We start from the raw sequence: 25,423 nt of genomic DNA, 5'->3' as shown, positions 1-25,423 counted from the left end.
ATTGGATGTAGGAGACAATTAGAAGAAGGGAATAAGAAAATAGAAGGTAAAAGCTCTCCCAGCAAGGCTCCTGCAGCCCTTCAAGTTCCACGCATAACTTGAGAAGAGATCATATTTGCAGCAAGCAACGTTTTTTTTTCATTCAACTATGTCAATCGTGGCTATGGCTATAACAGCCTTACAAATAAATAGAAGCAATACTTGCTTCCCAAGAAAAGACAGAAATAGAAACTAACTTATTGACTCAATCCTAAGAATTAGAAACTGCCTTAATAACACAATGACTAATTGAGGAATATAAGTTACTAACTAACTACACAAGTGGGGAACACTATAGTGACAATCGGCCATCACTTGCATTGCAAAACTGTACAAAAAATGACAATTATACCCCCCACGATTCTAAGTTTGAGAGACCCAACAACTCCTAGCCCAGTTCGGCTGGCCCAACTTAAAGTTGGTTGGCCCTATGGCCTAGTGGGTTGGTCCATCAGCCCTTTTCCCTTGAGTCTGCTTAAAGTATTTCTTGCCAAACAACTTGGCTTCTGCATCACCATTCCTCATTCCTATATCGAAAACCAAATCTTCCATGAATTCTTTCAAAGTCTCTATTAACCCTTCCAACATGCTCATTTAGATCTCCTCCTATTATAATTTTTTTCATTTTGAATAATTCCTTGAATTAATCATTCATGTGTTCCCAAAATTGTTTCTTAGTGTTTGCATCTAATCCTATTTGGGGTGCGTAAGCACCAAATATATTAATCATCTCCTTTCCTAATATAATATTGATGGATATTATCCTATCACTAATCCTTTTATTATCTACAACATCATTTTTTTTAAATCTTTATATACTATTATTCCCGCTCTGTTTTTATTATTATACCAAAGTTTATAATCATCTTAATCCTTAACCTGTTTGCCTTTCGACTTTGTCTCTTGTATGCAAGTGATGCTAATTCTTCTTCTTTGCATTGCATTTATCAATTTGAGACTATTTCCTGTTAAAGTTCATGTTCCAAGGTGTTAATCTAATCCTTCGCTCTTGGGCTAGCTTCTTTATTCGTTCTCGTCCATGGTGCAAAAACCCTTGCCTACTTGTCACCGTAATTGGGTGTGGAAGCATATCTCTTACAGAGAGAGCCCCAACTAACCCTTGCTCACTTTCTACTGCACCGGGTCATAATGTAGCGTGTCGCTTCTGGGGAATGCCCAAGCATAAGGTTGATAGGACATGATTCCTAATTATTATTCATTATGATCCATGAAAAGGTGATTGGCTAATTTTCTACAATGCCCCTACCTAATGCACGAAACAATAAAAAAGTTGAACTACCTAAGCAAGAGACACAATCCTCAACAATCATGTGCAAACAATCTAAACACAAAAGCTACCAAATTCGAGGAGGTCATAATGTTGCGTGTCGCTTCTGGGGATGCCCAAGCATAAGGTCGATAGGACATGATTCCTAATTGTTATTCATTATGATCCATGCAAAAGGTGATTGGCTAATTTTCTACAATGCCCCTACCTAATGCACCAAACAATAAAAAGTTGAACTACCTAAGCAAGAGACACAATCCTCAACAATCATGTGCAAACAATCTAAACACAAAAGGTACCAAATTCGAGGACACACATCATTTTCAAACCAAAAAAGAAAAACTTGAAACCCAAAATAAAAAACCTGAATCAAGCAAATAGATAAAAACAGAGGAGGAATTCTCCCTTCCGCCGGATAAGAACGAGGAATTCTTCAAAGCTCGAAACAAAAAATTCCGAAACCAGAAAGCACCAAACCCCTTCCCTCCCTTGAAAAAAAAATACACAAACCACAAGAAAAAGAATAATAGATGGTGGAGGAGGGAAGAGAGAGTGGTTGCTCGTCCAAGGAAGAAGGACGAGGAAAAAAAAGGAGGATGCTGGGGGTATTCTAGGTTTTTCCTATATCTTTTTTTACTCATATGGGGATTAGGTAAATCTTTTCAATAGTATAACTTGCAAATGTAAAACATAATTTTTACTTTCCAGTTTGGTATATCTATTTTTTGTTCGGTAGATCTAAGAAATTCCCCCTTAAAGATATTTATAATGTTGTAGTGACTAGCATAACTGCATAAGAACTGTGAGGGGATAGGTAGTGAATTCCCAATAACGGTTGGATTACACCAAAGTTCTGCTCTAAGCCTGTGTTTGTTTGCACTAATCATGGATGAGTTGACTAGAGACATTCAAGATCAGATTCCTTGGTGTATGCTTTTTGCAGGTGATATTGTTTTGGTGGATGAAACAAATGCTGGGACAAATACAAAGCTGGATTTTTGGAGATCAACCTTGGAATCAAAAGGTTTTAAGATAAGTAGAATAAAAAGAAGAGTGTATGATGTGTAACTTTAGAAACAATAGGACTGAGTGGGAAAATGTAAGATAGGGAGAAAATGTAAGATAGGGAGTTACCATAAAGTGATAATTTTAGATACCTAGGTTCCTTCATGAATGAAGGAGAAATAGAGGATGATATTATTTAAAGGATTAGAATAGGGTTGATGAAATGAAGGGGTGCATCCGGAGTGTTGTGTGATTGGTATATCTCTTTAAATCTCAAAGGGAAATTTTATAGATCATCTATATGACCGGCAATGATGTATGGGGCTGAGTGTTGGGCAGTAAAGAAAAAACATTTAACAAACTTAATGTCGCTGAAATGAGAATGTTGCGTTGGATGAATGTTAAAACTAAAAAAGATAAAATAAAGAACAAACTAATTAGAGCAAACCTGGGTGATGCAGACAAATTCTTTGAGAAGCAATATGCTAGCCGCAAGCTTCACAAGAGGGCTGGTTCACTTCATCAATTGGTGGACCAACCAGCCTAGCTGGGCCAGCCCACGTGGTCTGGGACTTTTGGGTCTGTCAAACCCAAATCGTGGGGGCAATTTTGTCCAGTTTTCTTGTCACTTCAAGTGGGACGATGGAGACTCTCCAGAAGTGGGGTCCACAAGCTTTGGAGATCGGCTGCAACACTTGACTTCTAGAAGACTGAGAATCTACTTAGTTACTATTTTTAATTGGATTTAGCTTCTATTTTTGGAGTTTATATTTTAGGAACCTCGAATTTCTATTCTTAGTTACTTTCTAATTTGTCCAATTACTTGTAACCCAAGTCTCAACTCTACTAGGGACTTTCTATTTTTGGGCTCAACACTTGAGCTTGTATACTGTACTGTCCATAGAGGCATCCCCCATGATTTGATGATGAATGAATATTGCTTTTATTCAACTTTGTGTCCTGGTGAGGGAATGCAAGGCTGAGAGAGCAGACCCTATCCCCCGTTCTATTTCTATCCTCTATCTTCTTCTTCTTCCCTTACTTGATCCCCTGGTGTTCCTGCTACATTGAGACTGCAATCTGCTGCTGCAACTACATCTTTGAAGACCTGAATCAATCCACAATCATCAACAAGACTGCTGCTGCTTCACACCACAGAATAAAGGACATCTACACGCCTGCGGCTACATCAACCATCTACTTCTGTTGCTGATTCGATGCCTCTGATCTCAGCACCCTTTTCTCCAATCAGGGCGAGTTTTGGAGGTTGTTTCAGGCCCACTGAAGCTCTGCTCAATCAGCCTGTGAAGGCTTTCAGACCTCAGATTTGAGAGATCTTATAAATCTTCCAAGACAGTAGGCAGATTGCCTTGTCCATCAGTTCAATACTGCTGCAACTTCAGGCCTTCACATCTTTGCTACCTTTGGTCAGATCTGACTGAAATTTTGGAAGGTGTCTCACAGCTGCCAGGTCAAACTTCGATCCCAGTTTGGAACCAAACTGCTGTCTGGTTTGCTTAGTTCTGCTTACCTTCTATTTTCATACTTGCCTTCTAATTTCTGGTTTCAGCCTAAACTAGGCTTGGGTTTGGGAATTAGTTGCTGCTTGAATTTCATTGTATTGTGGGTATTATTGGGGTTAGGGGTTATCTCTTATCTAGCCTTACATTACTGGGAGTTGCCCCTATTAAGTTATTATGTCATGTATTGTAAAGGTGTCCAGGTTCATTGTATTGCGAATGTCCAGATTCATTGTATATTGTTTGGTTAGTAGTTTTGTTAGTACTCACGATAGGGGGAGTGTCCCTGTCATCAGCTGAGTCTGTGTTCGAGCTTCTTTCCTAGTTAGACTCCTAGTTAGATTCCTAGATTCCTAGTTAGACTTCTATTTGTACAAGGAACTTCTAGTCCCTGCTGTTCTTCTCCTTGGTAGTCTTCTCTCTCACATCTTTCCCTTGTAATTACTGGTTTTTATTTGTGATATTGTTATAGCCCTTATTCATGATAAGTTGCTAGAAACTCATCTGAGGTGGCATGAACATGTGCAAAGGGGAGGCCTTTGAATGCTCCGGTACGGAGATGTGGTTTATTTCAAATTGAAGTAGCTAAAAGAACTAGAGGTAGGCCTAAAATAATTATAGGAGTAGTGGTGAGGAAAGACTTGTATATCTAATGTAGTTCTAGATAGGGTAAAGCCCTACTAGAAGCCAATTAAACCAGGATCAATAACAAGGAACTAAGGGGCTGTTGGTTCTACAGTTTCAGTAGAACAGAATTGCAGTTGTAGGTCAAATCTAGGGCTTAGGTTAGGATAATGGAAGGGGGGGCTTAGGGGGTATGGCTAGGCAGGTTTATCGGACTGTAATAATGTAGGTATTATAGAGTTTTAAGTGTTTTGAAAATTCTGTAAAACTGGGCAGCAAGTCAGGATCGACTATGGGTTTTGGGGAAATTAATGAAGGATGAGGGGATTAAGGTTTTGATGGACAAATATGGTTGGACAGCTAGATCTAGGGTTTAATGGAGTTAGGGTTTATGTGATTCAAACTAAAAATAAAGGGGATCGATTGGGGGAAAGGATTAGAGGGTTAGAAGAAGAAATTAGGTGTCAAACTTACTGGAGATTCCACTGGCAGTAGTTTGAACAGATGTGAAGGATAGAACTACCTTCGAATTGAAGAAGATCCTCCCAGTCGTTATGGCGTAAGGAGTCAACCGGATTCTACTAGTCCCTTTCTACCTTGAGATCCATTAGGATGCACACTCACAAGGAGCAGCACTCAGTAGAGTAGAGCAGTAGCTATGGCAGCAAACAAAAGCTTTTTCATTAGTCAAATTCGTGTTTAAGGCTTTGCACCCTTATAACCTTATATAAAAGACTCAAAAATAGACTTCTACTCTAAAAAGGAAAGGCCTAACCCAATCCTTAACCTATTAGGTAACTTAAACTGACTAGGAAACTAAAATACTAAAAGAAATAGACTCAAAACTTAGCTGGACTTATAGAATCCTAATCCAGCCCAACTTACATCACATGACCACTTAGACAAGTCACATGATCACTTAAGTGATCAAATGACCACTAAGGCACTAATTACATAAAAATCAAAACTAAGGAATTAAAACAGCTAATCCCGTATGCAACCTAATTACCCATATTATAGGCCCATAAAAGTGGCCTATTACATAGATAACCCATGGGATCAAAGGCCCAACATACATATAACCCAACCCTAAACTTATTTATAAAGAGATAAGCCCATTTCAGTGATGAATTTGCATCAACTCTCCCCAACTTGAAAAAATTCGTCCTCGAATTTTGCTGTGATGAGGGGGAAACAACATATGAGTAGCAGCTTCAACCATTCCCAAACTAAATTCTGGTGATGCAGGAACATTAGGGATGAAGTCTTCTAGGCATGGAGCTTTCTCTTCGAAGAACCATGGTGGCATAGCAAACTCTATGTGTTCGATCTCTGAATCACTCGTGAATGCCCTATCCATAGAGTCTTTAGTGTTAATAACCTTCTTAAACACTAGCTCCACCTCTTTATCTTCTATTGTATCAGCCTTATCTACATTGGTTTCTTCAACATAGACCACTTCAGTAGGATCTTCTACATGTTGATTTTCCATCTTTGAAGCTATAGGAGTGGTCTCTTTCTTTTCATCACAATTCACTGTTACTTCAGATTTATTTTCAACTTCCTTTGGCAATGAAAATATGTATTCTCTATACCTGTCTGTGTCTTCTCTGTAACCTTTGAGTCTATCCGTGTGATCCCTGGCAGGGGTGACTCTTTGTTCTCCCAATCGTTGCAACCTATCCAGGATGGCTTCATTTGCAGCCCTTTGTTCAACAACAAATTTCTGGAACAATTCCAACATAGCAGCCATAGGATCTGCTGATGGATTTACTACTTGATTACCATGCTGATCCATGGCTCTGATACCAAATAATGTAGTTCTAGATAGGGTAAAGCCCTACTAGAAGCCAATTAAACCAGGACCAATAACAAGGAACTAAGGGGCTGTTGGTTCTGCAGTTTCAGTAGGACAGAATTGCAGTTTTAGGTCAAATCTAGGGCTTAGGTTAGGATAATGGAAGGGGGGGCTTAGGGGGTATGGCTAGGCAGGTTTATAGGACTCTAATAATGTAGGTATTATAGAGTTTTAAGTGTTTGAAAAATTCTGTAAAACTGGGCAGCAAGTCAGGATCGACTATAGGTTTTGGGGAAATTAATGAAGGATGAGGGGATTAAGGTTTTGATGGACAAATATGGTTGGACAGCTAGATCTAGGGTTTAATGGGGTTAGGGTTTATGGGATTCAAACAAAAAAGAAAGGGGATCGATTGGGGGAAAGGATTAGAGGGTTAGAATAAGAAATTGGATGTCAAACTTACTGGAGATTCCACTGGCAGCAGTTTGAACAGATGTGAAGGATAGAACCATCTTCGAATTGAAGAAGATCCTCCCAGCCGTCACGGCGTAAGGAGTCAACCGAATTCCACCAGTCCCTTTCCACCTTGAGATCCACAAGGATGCACACTCACAAGGAGCAGCAGCTATGGCAGCAAACAAAAGCTTTTTCATTAATCAAATTCGTGTTCAAGGCTTTGCCCCCTTACAACCTTATATAAAAGACTAAAAAATAGACTTCTACTCTAAAAAGGAAAGGCCTAACCCAATCCTTAACCTATTAGGTAACTTAAACTAACTAGGAAACTAAAATACTAAAAGAAATAGACTCAAAACCTAGCTAGACTTATAGAATCCTAATCCAGCCCAACTTACATCACATGACCACTTAGACAAGTCACATGATCACTTAAGTGATCATATGACCACTAATTACATAAAAATCAAAACTAAGGAATTAAAACAGCTAATCCCGTCTGCAACCTAATTACCCATATTATAGGCCCATAAAAGTGGCCTATTACATAGATAACCCATGGGATCAAAGGCCCAACATTATAACCCAACCCTAGACTTATTTCTAAAGAAATAAGCCCATTTCGGTGATGAATCTGCATCAATATCTTAGGACTGGATCTTGTATGGCTTTGAATAGAGTTGAGTGGGGAAATAGGATTCATGTTGCCAACCCCATTTAGTTGGGATAAGGCTGAGTTGAGTTGAGTTATAAGGTTTTGTGGGTGGGATTAATTCAGAGTTTGATCAACCCTCCTTTATTTTAACATATTTTCCTTTTTGTTACTATGGGACTAGGTCTGAATTTCGTCTGTGTGATGCATGTGAGATTTGCTTGGATGGTTTTGAGTACTTCTGTTTTTTGTGAAATTATGTTCTAGATTTATTGCTCTGATCCAGGCTTCTTATTATTTATTTTGTTATTTTAATCTCTATTCCTTTGTTGTTTTCTAAATTGAAGGTAGAAAAGTAGTATAGATAGACACTATTGAAAAGCAATTCAGGGGGCATTAAGTATACAAAATTTGAAGTACAATTGTTTTTGAAGAAATAAATGATTCAAAAACTCACATTTTATGTTAAGCTCAAAATGAATTGATAATTCATAGTTTTTACAATTACAAGCACAAAGTAGTTATGAAAAAAATACATGATCAGTTTAAAACCTAATTTCTTCTATTTTGGCAACAATTGTAGAGGAAAATTCCCTAGGGTAACAGAGATATTGCATTTTCACTTGGTAGGGGAAATAGTGTTCCCAATTTCTGCCTCTTCTTCTCCCTCTGAATCAACTTTTCCTTACCAAACATGCAGACATTGGATTCTTGTTGGCACCTGTAAAGCAAATTCTTTTCTTGGAGATATAAAGTCAATATGCAGAGCTATAGCAGAGCAGTAAGTGTCCTATTGATTTATGGAAAACAACTTATTTGTTCTGTAAAGAATGAATTTTGATGAAAGTTATATCTGTTTATTTTTTAATTGTGTTTTTAAATGCTTAGGAACTTCGTCAAAATGATGAAGATTTAGATGAATATGAAGAGGATGGGGAAGGTGAGGAGGCCGAGGCATGGGAAGAGGAAGAAGATGACGAAGAAGAAGAAAAAGAGAAAGAAGATCCAAAGCCAACAAAGGAGGAACTTGAATACCTTCAGTTGAGGCAGCGGATAAAAGAATCTGTAAGGAAGAAAATGAAGAAGGAACATGCCGCTGGTTCCAAAGGGTCTCTGGAGAATAAAAAAAAACTTCCATATGACAAGTTAGTGATATATAAATTCTTTCCCAAGGCTCTCATTTTCCTGTGTCTCATTAAATTTCTTAAGCACCAAGCACCATCTTGCTCATATTTTACGGTTTCAAGGAAGTTATAGCCAATGTTTATAGTTTAATGTGTTTTCAATTCTATGAATTATTGCTTACAGGACTGAAAATCCCAGTTGATCTATTTCCATGTGTTCTCTGTTTTATGAATTTTGACTGACAGGACTGGGAATTTCATGTGCTTGATTAAAAACTGGAATTTATTTGTGATGGGATCTATTTCATTATTTGGAATCCTACAGTTCTACTGTCACCGAATTTGTCCTCACTGAAAAAAGCATAATGATCTATTGCATGTGAATGTTGGCATGATAGTTAAGGATGGATTATGGAATTAGTCAATTAGTGAAGTTGGCGATGGCATGCGTCATGGTTTTGGTCTTCATTCCACATGTAAGGTAGCAATCACCTGTGATCCAGGAATTCTTTCTGGCTTATTTTTGGGGAGCAGTTCCATCAATATAGTTGCAAAATATTTTTCTGACTCAATAAGCTCGGTGAAAAGTGGGCGAGCCTTGGCACAACGGTTAAGTTGCACTATTGCAACCTGTTGGTTCCGGGTTCAAAACTTGGAAACAGCTTCTCTTCCGAATCAGGGGGCATGGTTGTGCACATTTGCCCATCCCAGACCCTGCAGTAGCGGGAGCCTCGTGCACTGAGATGCTCTTTTTAAATAAGCTCAGCGAAACCTCTCCCCCCCCCCCCCCCCAAAAAAAAAAAAAAAAAAAAAGACGCTAATAAATTTTCCTGTTTTCTCATGGAAGAATGAAAGCAAAAACGAAATAATGATAATTGGTGAATATTTCAGTCTCTCTGAATATGTTATATTTTATCAATTAATTTTCATTAAGATTATCTGTCATATGGTCTTAATCCTGGGTGCTTGTTCATAGATGATGTCATTCCTCATGTTGCAGTGGATCTTTCTTTGCAGTTACGGCTCCTTTTTTGGCCCTTCACAGCCTGTTATTGCACAAAGAGTAATACAAGAAAGCAAGTCGCTGCTAGAAAACCAACATTTGGCTTCCAGGATCTCAAATCCTCTTGCTGTATGTATCACAAACCTTTTGCTTTAGAAGATGACAAGGATAATGCTGCATATCTGACCTATTAATCCATTTGAATGTTTAATACCATGTCAATTATCTGTTGGTTAAGGGCCTTGTCAGGTCTGGGTATGAAATAGTTCCGAAGACTGTAAAATATGTGTACCTAGTTATAGTATATGTACTAATCCTTGAGATAAGACCGACATCAAAATGTCACCATAGAAAATAAGCAGATCATAATGAAAATGATGAAAATTTACATATTTGGCCGGCACTTGATTATGGGGATAATCCCTGACTTGATGGAGATGCATGGACTTGACCAACCTAGATATTTTTTGCACCGTAAGAACGGATCCATGGCATTCTAGTTGGGGTCTGTTTCATCACATAGCCAGCCAGCCAGCCAGCCAGCCAGGTAATTAGGCGAAGCGGTGATATCTTAACCTATAAAAGCTTCAGTTAAGTTCTTTAGGTTGGGTTGCTTTTTAGGATAATGAGGTTTTGGACCCCTGTAAAAACTCTGTACATGTGCTGTAATGCATTAATAGGAGGAGATGTGAAAGATTTGGAGATTGGTTTACAACTATCCTGATGCTTGATCTATCAAAGTAGTAATAATGATAATAATAATAATAATAATATCCTAATGCTATACATCCTCTTTGGTTCCCTAGTCTTCCTTTTAATTATTATCTCTTGTGTATGTAGAACAAAAAAGCTCCCACTTCAATCACTGAAGGTAAAAAACCTGCTGTGCATGCCCAAACACATCGAGTTGTTAATGAGGTAAAAGATCAATTTGTTAAACTTCTTTGAGTAGCTTTGAAAACCATGGATATTCTCTAATCAATAGTGTGGATTATTCTTCTGTTGCAGTTAAAAGTTAAAGCACAGAAGCTGAAGGATGCACGTGATTATTCCTTTCTATTATCTGACGATGCAGAGCTTCCTGCCCCTCCAAAAGAGCCTCCACCTCGAAATATTTCTGTCCCAAGCTCTGGTTTGTTGTTGATCTACTAAATTTCATTACTGGTTCATTGCCGTAAATATTGTATTTTTTATTGGGGAAACTTATACAGGTTTTTCCTGATGTGGAAGATGCACGATCAGCCCAAGTCTCATTGAAGAGCAACAAGCAGTCAATGGGCAAGCATGGAAGCAGGCCAGTTTCTAATGGTCGTGAAGAAAGAAAACCAACATCTATTAATCGTCAGATACAGCCTCGACCAGGGCCCCACAAAGCTGTTCCTACAAGTAGACCAAATTTGACGACTGGAGATCCTAGGAAGCAGTTTGGTAGTAATACTGGATCTGGTCCTGGTCGGCCAATAGGACCTAAAGGCCATCCCTCTAATATGTCAGCTCCTACCATGAAAAAGAAGGCGCCTGCAGTAGTTGCAAAAAATAATGTGGCTCCTGGTCAAAAACCAGCCTTAGTGAAGGTAAACCCATTGGCTCAGAAGAAACATTTGGAACAGAAAAGGGAAATTCGAGAACCTCACAAAGCAAGGGTTATGACAAAACAGGCAGTGCCTTCCAAACCTCAGGTTTTCTTCTCTCTCTCTCTGTCTGTCTCTCTCTCTCTCTCCCACACACATACACTCTTACACACACACATGCACGCACTGACACACTGGTGCAGAGGAGCATACAGGCCCCACAAAAGCAATAGGCAGCATAGTAGGAAGTTCCTGCTAACAACACTCAAATATTATTCCATATGCTCCTGCATCACACACACGCACATGTAGATTCCCCAACCCAGAATTTTGTAACGTGCGCTTATGCACCCTTCCTAGAGGATTTTATGGAGAAATATATACTCATTTGTATGAATACTGTAGGTTAAGGACCCTAAGCAAGGTCCAATGCGTGCCACCAAGCCAGAGCGCCAACCCAAGAAGCAGCCTGCAAGGAGACCCTTTGATGAGGACGAAGACGAGCCAGATTACAGGAGCATGATCAGAAGCATGTTTAGGTGAGATCTTCTTTGGAGATTGGGTTTTCCACAACTGTCTGTGGTTGGCTATAATGATTGCTTAATTTTTTCGACATAGGGGTGCAACTTTGACTGTTTGATATCATCCCTAGGCTAGCTAGAGAGTATATACCCTTGCACACAGAGCCAGTGGGGATGTTGGGGGTGGGTGAAAATCAGTATGATTTGCTAGTTCCTGAGAATATTCCATTGCCTAGATGTTGTAGAGAGTTGAGATTTCTAATTTGTTTCAATTTCAAAAATAGTAGTAGTGCTGTAGATAAATCTAGTATTTTGGAATGGGGACAACGTAAGGAATGTGAGCCATATGGGTGAGATGGGCCATGAACTGGATGTGGCTAATCTTGTAGAAACCTTTTTTATTCTATGGTGGAAATTGCGGCTGTTTCCTAATAAATATTTGAAGGTGATGCCCATAGCTGTCAAGGCATCACCTAAGTTAGTGGCTCTTCTTGATGCTCAGGCAACTGGTTGCCATGAAATTAATGTTGTCAATATACTGGCTGTGCACCTTGGCCTGGCATTGACATGGGCGGGTGCAATATAACATGTCCTTATTGTGTTTGTGAGGGTGGTCAGTTCATTGAGTTTTTTTCTTTTTGACTGTGTTGTAACTTGTAACTTCCTTAGGTTTGTCTTGTTCCACCTTAGCATATTTTGTACGTGCTGCAATATTATGTGTCCTTATTGTGTTTGTGAGGATAGTCGGTTGATTTGAGTTTTAATTGTGTTGTAACTTCCTAAGGTTTGTCTTGTTTCACCTTTGCATATTTTGTACATGCTATGCAATTCTACAAAGTGACTTGTAGTTGCATTCTCCTATTTCGGTTTGCTTTTCCCCCCTAAATCTGATGAAGATCAATCGGATCTGATTGAAATAGTGGGTAAAACTAATGGAAGAGATCCTGATCCTGATCTGTTATCAGATCTGACATCCAACAATCAGATTTTATGATAATAATAATTAGATCTGAATAAATAACTTTCAGAATAAGAATTAGATCTGAAAAAATAATTTCCAGAATAAAATTAGTCATTAAATAGTCAAGTATTTGAATTTTAAGAGGGGGAATGCAGGAGAGGAAAAAGGGGATCGATGGGTGTTATGGAGGAGTAAAAGGAGGGGAGTGGCAACCTAAGTTTTAGGATTAGCAAATTAGCAATCGATGGGAGGAAGAAAAAAGGAAGACAAGACAAGAAATAAGAGGGAGAAATTGACAGCCGTAAGAGGGAGAGGGTAGGTATGAGAGGGAGGGAGAGAGTGAGAGAATGGTAAGAAGTAAGAGAATATTCCTCTTACCAAAATTGATGGAAGGGAGAGCGATGGGTAGAGAAAATCTACCCTTCTTTAGTAATAAACCACAAGAAACAAAACTGACTCCATAATTGTAGTGGGGTGGTCATATATTTATAATGGGAAATTTACGTTTATCAGGTTTCAAACTATTGAGTCTACCACCCCTGAAATTTCAAAATTACATCCGTACCCCTGAGTGTTAACTCTGTTAGTTTTATTTTGAAAAGACAATTTTTCCCATAATACTCTTAATTGCATACCCTGTACCTGGAGGGCGAGAAGGGTTTGGGAGCACCTGCTGCTCCGGTGACCATTGCATTTTGCGACCAGCTCCTGCTCTGGCGACCATTGCATCTTGCAAACAGCTTCTGCTCCAACCATTGCAGCTCTGGTGATCAATTGTTTAATATCCACTTAAACATCTGGGCGAAATTTTGTTTCCCTAATTCTCAAATTTCTCACCTAGAAGACAACTGTTATGAAATTTCAGAGATTTTTCAGCAAAAGAATGCTGTTTCCAAATAAACAAACCATACAGCAACAGTGTCCATTCATTGAGTCAAAATATGTAATGGAAAATAAAAGAATACACAATCACTCACTTTCCCATTCCAACCTAAAAAAAAAAACCAGAGAAAAAAAGGGCTCAAATAAGCTCAACTCACTGTACAGTTTCATCAAATCAAGAAAAAAAAGTGGATAACTCTCCTGTTGTTAGGTTAGTAGGTAGAAAGCGAAATGGATTGGAATGGGAAAGAAAAAAGAAGGAATTAAACGTAAAATAAAAAACAAAAGAAGAAGAAGAGGACAAACGAAGCTCTATCCAAATCAGCCAATCAAATCCTGCTGTTGGCAAAGCTCCTTCCTGAGTTTCTGCGAGAACAGCCTGCAAGTGTTCATGCTGAGATCGAAGACAACCATTACAAGAATACAACAAATCTATGCATATCAACAACAAAAATGGAAAACAGGACCCGAAAGCACCTATCACATCAAACCCAATTCCCTCGAAAACTAGCAACCCTTCTCCCTGAATTAAAGAAATGAATAAATAAACAATTGTGAATTAGCAAAACCCATTACAGATTATCAAAAGAAAGAGCAGAAAAGAAGACAACCGGCACCGGTATCCTTTCTGCTTTTGTTGCTCGGAGTGTGAGGGAAATGGCGATGGTGGTGCTCGGCGATGGTGATAGCGACGTCGGCGATGGGAATGGCGGAGGTTGTCGGTTGTTCAGCAATGGGAATGGCGATGGAGGAGGTTTTCTTTTTCTTCACTCTGTTTTCGTTTTCTTCAGTTTTGAGAAGATGATGCTTCATCTCTAATGCGGGTAAAAATGTAATAGCACTTCATCCCAAATGGGGGGTAAATATGGAATGAAGTGCTGCTAAGGGTATTATGGGTATTTAGATTAAATTTGTGCGATGTCATCATCACTTAACTGTTCTAATCTAACGGTAGGGGTATGGTTGTAAGAATATTTCAAAATACAGGGGAGGTTTTTGAAATAGATGAAATTTTAGGGGTGGTAGACAGAATAGTTTGAAACCACAGGGGTGTTAAAACGTAAATTTTCCATATATAATTTTAACATAACTAAATTGACTCTCATAAGGACTCCAAAAATTAATAAAACTCAAGATTAACGACCAAAATTAATAAAACTCTCACTAGCCTCATATAACTAACAACAAGATTCTTGATTGCATGGCATAGTTGTATATTTTGGGGTCTTATCATCTCCCACCTCCAAAATAAATTTTTTTCTTTTTGGGTGGGGGGGAGGGGGGAGGAATGGGTTGGGCCGCTGGGGATACTCCAGTATGCGGTTGCCTTGGTGCTACTACAGCTACGACAAAGGTGAAGGTTATAAAATCATGTTGGACTTCCCCCGGCCTCCATCCCCCCCTCCCCCTCTTTCCTCCCAAAGAAAAAAAAACTGTGAAAGCCAAAGCATATTTACTTTTTTGGCCTTAGTTTCTTTGTATGACCCAAGCAGGAAGGATAATGGAGCAATTCTGACCCTTGGAAGGTATGACATGTATGTTTTGGCCACATGTCCAATGTTAGAGCCTAGTTCTAATTTTTCTTCCTAGGTATTGGCATGAATATCTTGCTAGTCTATGCATTAGTGTGCACCCTCTTGGAAGTCTTGTTTTATATCTGTCTCCATTCCAAGCTGCCAGATGGCACATATTTTGGCTTACATGAAGCCCTTACTCGTGGGTGGTCTGTGAAACCATCTCTCTCTCTCTCTGGAGTTAAAGAGAGATTAGTTTTGAACTCGTTATAACCAACCGGTTTATGCATATTAACTGAAAAAATCTGTCAATGGCCTATGATATATTGCAGGTACAATCCTAATAAATACAGTGGGCGGGATGATGATGACAGCGACATGGAAGCTAATTTTGATGATATCCTAAAGGAGGAGAGGAAAAGGTAAGGATTGTGGTCACCAAGTTTCCTTTTTTTTCTTCTTTCTCTTCTGCAGGCTCGACTGTCCAGCTTTCTGAATTCATCTTACTGAAGGATCATTATACCTTCCGGTGGGGGACTGGCAGTTACATTTTTTGCAAATGTTAGGTTGTTCGATAATAAATTAATTGGATGATCAAAGTACAATCTAGTCATTGTATATGGGTTTTAGACACAATGATCTTTCAACATAAATGCCATGGCTGTGATGGCATAAGAAGTGAAAACCTGGTTGTACCTGATCTTTATTGAATTAGGCCTATACATTCCTTTGTGTTTTTTGCCTCCTGGTGTTCTTATTCAAACTATCTTCCCACAGTGCAAGAATTGCAAGAGAAGAAGATGAAAGAGAGCTTCGCCTAATAGAAGAAGAAGAAAGGCGGGAGAAGATGAGAAAGAAGATGCTGCAGCGAAAGCAGCTAAGCAAGCAATAACCATGTAGAATATGTTCATTTTAGGGTTTCCCAATAGGTCAATAATTAAGTGTAGACTCCAACAATGTCCCATGTATTCATGATGATTATTGCAATTTTGATTATTTTGTTTGGGTTAATGACCCATCTTAATATTGCAGTTTTTTTCTTTCGTCGATGCAAGGTACTTGAATATTTTTTGCTTATATAGTTCTTTCATCGGTTCATCCTGATGGTACTTGCAACCGATCCGTTTTTCCTTCTGTTTTTGTTTTTGTTTTTGTGGTTTGTTTAGGTAGGAAAGAATTATACTTGGATTTTTGGACAAATTGTTGAGGAAACAATTATACATAGATTTTTGGATGAAGTTTTCCTCCACCCATAGAGGACGGTTCACCCACCATCTTTCCTAAGGTTTTTGTATGTTCCAAAATGTCCTTCCGATAACTCCTCCTCCCCCGGCCTGCCCCTCGGTGAATGGGATCACCGTGGGCAGAGGGAAACTCGGAACTGAATAATTTTGGAAGTAAAAACTCCTTACAGAACAAGCGACAGAAACCAATGAAATTCTTAAAAAACATTAAATTAGAAAGAAAAGAAAAATGATAAGAGAGTGCACACCAGGCCGTCCTGCCTATAATACCATATCGTCTACTAATGTTAGCTCTGATCAGGCAGGCCAGTGCGTTATGAGTCCATGTAACTCTGATAGTCCACGTTGAGCTTGAGAAGACATATGTACCGGTTTCGAAAACTCCCTTCTAACCATTGGTTCGTAATACCGGGATGAGTGTCGGGATCGGTCAAAATAGGTCTGTATCATTAATAAATGACCAAAAATCGGATTCCGTATTGGCCAGTATTGGTCCGTAAATATTATAAAATTATGAAAAAAGTATATCGAAAAATTACGGTCGATACCGATCTGATCTGATTCCAAGTTTATGAATTTAGACTTGTAATGACCGATACCAACTGATACAAATCCAAGAGTCGGGTGATCCGACCAAGTTGACCGATCCAGAAAATTATCCACTAATTCTGGGCAGGATCAGCCATTATTTGGTATTGGTCTAGGCCGATGCTGATTCCGATCCGATATGAAAATTTTTGACCAATCTGATCCGAGATTATGAACCATGTTACAATTAAAAATAGGGATCCGACTCCTCTAATTCCAAAGTTGGTACTTCCATCCTATTTTCGTGAGCTCACAGTGTGCCACCAAGCCTGACATGCATCCAACAGTCGAGATTAAAAAAAAATCAAAATATTTGGAAAACCACATGAGATGGTTGTTTGAGCTACCTTGAACCCCAAACAAAATCCATCCAACCGGTTCAAATTCATCAAGCCAAACCCATTTGGATCAAACTAAAAAATCATATATATGTTCTTCTTCCTTCGTGTAGTGTTCCCCAATCATCAATATTTGTTGGTGATCGATGTTGTTACTACTTCGTATTAGTCATATGGAAATATCTCACATTGGTTTCGTAAGAGATTTGATATGGATTGATATGAATCATATAAACACAGTGTGTCTTTTATCATACCTTTATGAGTTTCTTTCTTGGATATTTCAGGTTTAAACTTTAAAAATGATGACGGAAATTACTTCGTTAATTATTGATTCTGTTTAGCGTACCAAGCAAGCAATTAGGGTAATTGGTTTGTGAAGCCATTCTTTAAAGAGTGATTAACGAAAAGTCCCACTAATTAATATTCCTCTCGTGGTGATAATTTGTTTGCGATACATCTTATGCTTGATCTTGATGAGCAATCCATGAATTGATACATATATTATATTGTCATCTTTCGTTTTTTTTTTGTTTTCTATTATAATATTAAAGAGAAAGATAGACATACTGCCCATGTGCGTTAACCTAGAAGGTGACACCAACGAGGACGTGAGATGAGGCATCATTATAACAATTAAAAAAATAAAGAAAGGAAAGTCGTTTCAAAGGGGGAAGAGAGGGCTAGACATAGCCAACAGTAGCCTAGCAAAGCTCTAGTTGGCATCGAAGAAAAAGGCAGAGGATCGTTTTCAATGGAATGTTTTTAACGCAAGAAAGTCTTGGAATTAATCGGAATAGCCCGATTGTCCACCTTGCCCAACTTTTTTTGTTGATGGGTGCGTGACTAAAGAGTCCGAACAGAGCAAGACTTGAAAAGCATGTCCACCCAGTACTCCTTACTTCCTTTCTCTAGGATACAACGCCGCCTAACCTACTTTCCTAACTGGCTTCCCCCATGAGAGCCAAAAGGCGATGTGCCCAACTATCAATTGCTATGCATGGGCGGGGATGGATACCAATGGTATAGGATAATTAACAATCTTTCCATTGCATTGATTCTGCTAATCCCTTTTGCTGGGTCAGTACATGTGCAATTGTGCTTGTGCTTCCCCCTCTCTGTTGGTTTTACAAAAGAAAATTGTTGCTATTCATCATAAAAACTGGTATAAAAAATGGCCCTTTTCCCTTCTATAACACAAGCGGATCGACTGTCAAAACAATGATCCATTGCTATACTGCATATAGATTTAAGAATTGTGAGAAAAAAAAAAAAATTTCCATTGAATTTTCTTGATGTGGCATCACCTATTTCTTCTGCTTCTCCAAGTCAAGCTCTTGGTTTAGGTTTGGAGGGTAAACAATGTCAAAAACAACCCTTGCAAACACATATCGGGTTTCATACATGCTTCCCGCGGCTAAACACTCATAATCAATCTTACTCCCTCGTTTTGGTACAAACCTCTTCTCTTTACTGCCTCTGACACAATCAAAAATCCTGGACACTCTTAAATACAATGCGAGTGGGATAAATACCTACAAGTCAAGACACAAAAATTAACCCTACTCTTTAGAACCATGCATCACACCCAAATAAATGCAAACACAAAAATGATACATAATTCCAATGGGGCCAAACATGATAACAACTACAGGTAGGTTACAGAGAGGAAACCACAGAAGAAATCCAATGGTGTAACAAACGTAGAAGATATTCAAAGGGGAGCTCTTCAAGCTCAAACAAGAATTGGGAGCATCAGATAATTGGATTAGAAATTATTCAACAAGAGGAAGACGAGGGAAACTATGAAATGACTGCCACAAATAAAATAAAAGATGTTAGAATAAATCTTTGAGGCAAAAAACCTCAATCTCAAACCATACAATGAAATCTAGAACACGATGTAACAATTAACTGAAAAGATTGAGCGTACCTTGCATCTCGTATGCTGATGAAGAACAATAAATCTAATTCTCAAGAAATCTCCTCGGGCAGCCCTTGACGAATCAAGCTTTGAAGTGGGATTTTCTGCAGTATCCCGTTTTTCACCTAGAGAATACTCTTTTTTGTGGGAGAAAAGAGAAAGTGAATGACGTGACTGCAAGGACTCTCCTTAATAGTACTTATAGTACTGTCTCAAAACCCAAACCCCCTTCCACAATGGACTTGAACTGGCCCATCTCAGTAAACCGGGTGACATGCTTGAACTAGCCCATGTATTAGGATCTCTATCTAAAGACTGTGCCCAGTAATTAATTAAGCCCATAAAAATAACCTTGAAATTTTTTTACAACGGATACTCTAGAAACTTCTGCCAATTCAAGTTTAAGGTGTGAAACCACTAGCCAAGGAAATCGTAATTGTGTGTGGTGTGGTGTGTATATCTGCCATTCTATAGTCCTGAAAGTCGGTTAACCTTTTGTGATTGGTGTATGGTTTATTTGATTACACTTTCACCAAAAAAGGAAATTACAATTTCCAAAAGCACACCTCCGTACCTCACCGATGATCGATGACCAAACAGGTCAGGCTTCCCTTTTTGGGACCTCCATAGCTGGGACCCATACACTTTAATAACCCCCAAGGAAACAGTAATTTCCAAAAGCACTCCTCATTTCTCACCATGGTTTGAGGAATTGATATTCAATGGGTCGATTCATATCGGTATTGGAGGAGATTGATATTGATTTATGATCGATATGATATTGATCTAGGGGTATTGGACCAAGGATAAAAATGAATATAAAATCGGTTTTATTGAAATTTAGAGGTAAAACCGTATGATATGGACCGATCCGGATTGGTATCGTATCAGTATTGACCTAGATTGATAATGATCTTGATATCAATACTGATTACTAAAACCCTGCTCCTCACTCCTCAGTTAAGCTCGGATCACATTCTCGTATGAGTGTGGTCTCGTATGTCCAAGGTCAGCTGAATGGAATCCACCACTCCTATCCTTACTCCTAAGTCCTCAGTCCTGACACCTCAACGATGAGTGAACATGGTTGAGGTATAGTTATCATATCGCCCGTATACATAATGGTTTTACTAGTCTCCGATCTCGAAATCATGTTGATATCGTATTGGTGACATGATACGGATAAGGGGTAACAATAAAAAATATGTTAAAAAAAATTCATTTTTAAGAGAAATCAGGGGGCAAATTTGTTCGACACAGCTGATTTGAGTAAATACCATTATCAGTACTGATATCTCATAAAACCGACACCCAATAGAGAGAAGACACGTGTGTCCTCTCGAGGGAGAGGATGGAGAGAACAAGGTACAAGCACTCGACCAAGTCATTCCATGAAGGACGAGGTGGGAAAAAGATCGATCTAGTGTAAATGGCGACCCGATCCTAGTAGAGGCCTGACCATGCCACAACGATAAATCCGGATAAAGCGGCAAAGTCACATCCCGAAAATGAAGCAGAGTGGCCCTAACGGCCCTAAATTAACGCACCAATCCAGCCTGACAAGGCGTGATAGGTTGGGGGGCGTACCTTAGCATATAAGGTACTTCGACTGGGCTTCTATTGGCAAAAAATGCAACAGGATGAAATTCAGTACATCAAGACGTGCGGGTAGTGTCAGAAGTTTGCGCCAATTCCTCATCAACGTGCGACACAACTAACTTCCATCCTTAGCCTCATAACATTTGCTATGTGGAGGATGAACATACTCGGTGACTTCATCCCAACCTCAGGGGGAAGAAAATACCTGGTGATCGTGATTGATTACTTTACAAAGTGGAAAGAAGCTGAGCCCTTGGCAAAAATCATTGAAAATTAAATGGAGAAGTTCTTTAGGGACAAGATTATCTATCAATTCGGGTTAACTCAAGTGCTCATCACTAACAATGGGACGCAGTTCAAGAACCCTGAGTTCAGGCAATTTTGTACGCACTACCATATAGATTTCAGACTCGTTGTAGTAGCCTACCCACAGGTGAATGGGTAAGTCGAAGTCACGAATCACACTCTTCTGGCAGGAATAAAGCGCAGGTTGACCGAGGCTAAAGGAAAGTTGGTGACGAGCTATTATGTGTACTATGGTTGTATCGAGCCACAGTTCATACACCAACAGGGGAGAGCCCGTTCCGATTAATATACAAAACAGAGGCCTTGGCACCAGTAGAAGTATTGGCCGAGTCACACAAAGTTCTCAACTTCAATGAGAGAACGTACCAAGACGAGCTACGAGCGAATCTAGATTTTTTGGATGAAGTTAGGGAGAGCGCCCTCATGAGGAGCGTGTCCTATCAACAAAGAATGGCCTGCTACTTCAACTCAAAGGTGAAGGAACGAGTGTTCAAAGCCGGAGATTTGATCCTAAGAAAAGCACGAGCTTCACAACCACAAAACAAAGGCAAGCTGTCCGCCAACTGGGAATGTCCATATGTGGTCTCCAAGCAAATACGACAAGAAACGTACCGCTTGAAGACCCTAGGGGGCAAGAAAATACCCCGACTTTGGAACTCGGAGAATTTGAAGAAATTTTATCAATGAAAGTTCGTGTTCGCACCTTTTAGCCAAATGCGGGTTCGTACCTTTTAGCTAAGAAAATACCCCGACCTTGGAACTCGGAGAATTTGAAGAAATTTTATCAATGAAAGTTTGTGTTCGCACCTTTTTAGCCAAGTTCGTGTTCGTACTTTTTAGCCAAGAAAATACCCCGACCTTGGAACTCTGAGAATTTGAAGACATTTTATCAATAAAAGTTCGTGTTCGTACCTTTCAGCCTATGTATGTTGTGGAATATGATTAAGAATATTTGCAATAAAATCCTATGTTCACGTTTCTCAAGGGAAATCCCCCTATTATTTACAAGCTACAAGTTTAGAAACTCGAATAAAAGACCGACCTCGTAAGTCGACATAAAAGTTTCCATGGGGCACAAAAGACAGACCTCGTGAGTTGACATGAAAGTACTCAAGGGTACATGAAGGATAGACCTCAAAAGTTGGCACTAAAATCCCTACGAGGCACCAATGACCAACCCATGGGTCATGCATGAAAATCTGGAAGTAACGTGGTCGACTACTTACAAGGGGAAAAATGATCAAGAACACAAGAACGAGACAAATAAGAGCTTCATTAAGAACAATTTTTACAAGGCCCGAAGATCGGTTCGTCACTACAAAAAAAAAAGAAGTGAGAAAGAAAAGTCATGGGCCGGTAACAAGATCCTGATCTTGAGCAGTGGGGACGACCTCACTGGGAAGAGTCGGGGTAGGAGACTTCATTGGAGGAGGGATGTACGCGTTGAAATTGTTGAATTTGAATTTGGGGTCTTCACCGAGGATGAACTCAACGGTGTCATTGATACCATAGTCATATGCCTCCTACGACTTCCCTTTGACAAAGTCCTCAAGCTCAGAAGAATTCTTGAAATCCTCCACAGCCTGAGGTCAGATCGCGTCGTTGCTCACTTGGAGCTCCTCCAACTCTTTCTCCAAAGCCTTAATTTTTTTTGGTCGCGATAGTGGCCGCCTCCTCCAGAGTGTCCTTCCTTTCAGTCAGGGCGGAGAACGTCCCCTCATAGTCCCGGACCTTGGCCTCCAACGAGGAATAATCCTTGGATAAATCCAGCAGTTGGGCCTCAGCAGCCTTGTGGGCCTTCTTCTCCTCATGGTACAGGTTGTGATACTTCTCCAGTCGCTGGACAGTATCAACAACCTTAGTAATGACCTGAAAGGACGACCACATGATGTCAGAACATAGTGCAAAAAAACAAAAAAGAGAGAGGAGAAGAGGAATGTGAGGGATACCCACCAAGGCCACGTCCGGGCCAAGGGAAGTGACGAGGTGCTCATCGGTTAAATCCCTGATGGCAGCATAATCTGCAGGGAGGCAGCCCTGCTCCAGCCATTCCCGTGTGACCTGTGGGTCCTCGAAGGTAGAATCACCCTCATAGATCTCCCACCTAGGGACCAGGCGGGGTCTCTTTCGAGGAGGATCTTTCCCTTGCCCCTCGGTCTCATCATCCAAGGGGATCTCCTCCTCGCTTGTGCCGGCGGCAAGAGCACCGTTCTTGGGGCACTGTTGAAGAGGGGGGGGCCCTTCCTTTTGCAACTCTCCTCTGCCGAAGATGCATGAGGATTGCGTGGAATGATACACCCCTTGTCTTTGGATAGGGCCTGTGAAGGCCAGTCCACGGCGATCAGGCTCGCGGTCGCCTTCTCGCGGTTGGCCTGTTCCTCCACCAACTTCCTCTTACGCTCAGCCGCATCAGATCTAAATGCCTAGCCATCCAATCGAATATCCACTGAATATTAGATGAACATAGGAATTGAAACAAAAATAACACAAGAAGAGCATCTACCTGGCCAAGGACACTCACCCTGAGCCGAGCTCAAACTATAGCGGGCCAGCAGGTCTTCCTTTTTCAGCTTACGAACGTCAAAAGGTTCGCCGTCCAGGCACATGCTGATGGATTCTTGGTCGTATGGTCTCAGCTCGGGTAAGCGATTCACGGCCTTAAGGCGGATTTTCCTCTACTCCAATCAAAAAAGATTCCCTAGCATTCGATCGAAGAAGAAGCGATCCTTCCACTTCTTGGCCGATTGGGGCATATGACTGATAAGCTGAATGGACTTCAGCGACCCCTTCAAGGGGGGAAGAGAGAGATAGTAACACCCCCCGACTGTCTTCTTCAGCATAAAAAAGTAGGCAAAGAGGGCAGTAGTTGTCTCTCGGTCAAGCTGGGCAAAGTACAAGTAAAAGCTAAAAATTTGTCTCCACGAGTTCACTACCAGATGCCCCAGAAAAAGAGTGAAGTGGTTGAGAATGTCCACAACAAAGTCCCAGGCCGGGAGACGAAGGCCATAGGTAAACGCGATCGCATACAGGCACACCTTGCCTTCGTAAAAATAGCTTGCCTTGTAGATAGAGCGTGGGGCGCTCATCCGGACCTCTTTGGGAACCTGATACCTCCTCCGTAAAGCCGCTAAAGCCTGATCGTTCAGGACACTCTCAAAAGAGTTTGCCCCCTGACGATACCACTAGCGTCATTGACGTCAGAATCGGACTCATCATCGTCATCCTCCCTGACAGCGGCCTCTTCCTCTTCCTGGGCCTCATTCTCCTCCTCATCATGAGCAGGACCACCCTGAACCGTTCGCTCTTCGAGGGAGTGGGAAGATCTAAGGCTACTTCTCCTCGACGGGTTGGCAGAGGAGCTTGCCAGGTGCCCATTCCGAGCTGCGAAGCTCTTAGACCTAAACAGGACAAATTGGGCATCGTGAGTCCGCTTGGAACTCACATCAGGGCCAGAATCCCCACTCATCCCAGCAACATCCCGAGAGTCTGGAATAGGCTCTCGGGAGGAAGAATCAGAAGACATAGAAAAGATTAAAAGGAGAATACTTACTAGCTCAAGAAGAAGAATTGAAGACTCGCGAAGGAAATACGAACGAACGCGCAAAGGACGAGTTGAACGAGTTTAGGACTGAGCCGAGAACGATAAGACAAAGCAAGGAAAGAGCAAGAAAACCGGAGAAGCAGGAGAAGAAATGGAAAGAAGGCATTCCGAATTTAAAGGAGCAAGAAGGAGGATCATCAGGATCAAATGGTCAAGTACAAAAGGCATCAACGGCAGGGAGCGAGCGACGATAGCCCTGCCCAAGGTGCCATACTGACTCGAAGCCATGTGTCGCTTGAGATACGAACCATCACGCAACTGTCAACTGTCACGTCTTAATGACAACCTCGAAGCAAGAGACCTAGAAGGGAAGTGACTTGTACGAGGGCGATTCAACTTCCTTTGAACGTGAACGTCCGAAGGAGTGGGGGGCTCGTGATACCTCATAAAACCAGCACCCAATAGAGAGAAGACACGTGTGTCCTCTCAGGGGAGAGGACAAAGAGAACAAGGTACGAACACTTGACCAGGTCGTTCCATGAAGAACAAGGTGGGAAAAATATCGATCTAGTGTAAATGGCGACCTGATCCTAGCAAAGGCCCGACTATGCCACAATGACAAATCCGGATAAAGCGGCGAAGTCATATCCCGTAAATGCAGAGTGGCCCTAACAGTCCTAAATTAACATACCAATCCAGTCTGACAAGGCGTGATAGGTTGGGGGGACTTATCCCTAACCCTAAAAGGACTCTTAATCACCTAAACTCACGCCAGAGGAACTCCCTTTCCTATTAAGTCACGTCATCGCCTGTAGAACTCTCCCAATCATCTATAAATAACTAGGTAACCTCCTTCTATGATCATCTGAATTCAATCATGACTATCTGTTGCTAAAAAGTTCTGACTTAGGCATCGGAGTGACTG

General features: G+C 40.5%; 1 protein-coding gene across 2 annotated transcripts; it reads left to right on the top strand.

Annotated features, from left to right (window-relative positions):
• Window positions 1–8,056: 8,056 nt before the first annotated feature.
• On the top strand, window positions 8,057–15,999 carry LOC122652797 (protein spt2). Of its 2 annotated transcripts, none has more exons than XM_043846652.1 (9): window positions 8,057–8,163; window positions 8,271–8,527; window positions 9,524–9,638; window positions 10,350–10,427; window positions 10,518–10,628; window positions 10,739–11,188; window positions 11,486–11,619; window positions 15,291–15,380; window positions 15,736–15,999. In XM_043846652.1, exons 1-9 carry the CDS (start codon window positions 8,143–8,145, stop codon window positions 15,848–15,850), a joined length of 1,371 nt encoding a protein of 456 aa, XP_043702587.1. In that variant the 5' UTR covers window positions 8,057–8,142; the 3' UTR covers window positions 15,851–15,999. The 2 variants fall into 2 exon arrangements, with proteins under 2 accessions (XP_043702587.1, XP_043702586.1); XM_043846651.1 differs by having other exon boundaries at window positions 10,518–10,641; window positions 10,740–11,188.
• Window positions 16,000–25,423: the final 9,424 nt, after the last annotated feature.

Source organism: Telopea speciosissima, chromosome 2 (assembly GCF_018873765.1).
Source record: "Telopea speciosissima isolate NSW1024214 ecotype Mountain lineage chromosome 2, Tspe_v1, whole genome shotgun sequence".
In the NCBI taxonomy this organism is placed as follows: domain Eukaryota; kingdom Viridiplantae; phylum Streptophyta; class Magnoliopsida; order Proteales; family Proteaceae; genus Telopea; species Telopea speciosissima.
Note: the sequence above shows the minus strand (reverse complement) of the source record. Positions and strands in the feature narration are given on the sequence as shown.

Excerpts from the sequence above, each read along its gene's own strand:
- LOC122652797 (XM_043846651.1), top strand. The coding sequence starts at position 8,143 with ATGCAGAGCTATAGCAGAGCA. Across the intron at positions 10,428-10,517 it reads CACATCGAGTTGTTAATGAG|TTAAAAGTTAAAGCACAGAA; the intron begins GTAAAAGATCAA and ends CTTCTGTTGCAG. Across the intron at positions 15,381-15,735 it reads CTAAAGGAGGAGAGGAAAAG|TGCAAGAATTGCAAGAGAAG; the intron begins GTAAGGATTGTG and ends ATCTTCCCACAG.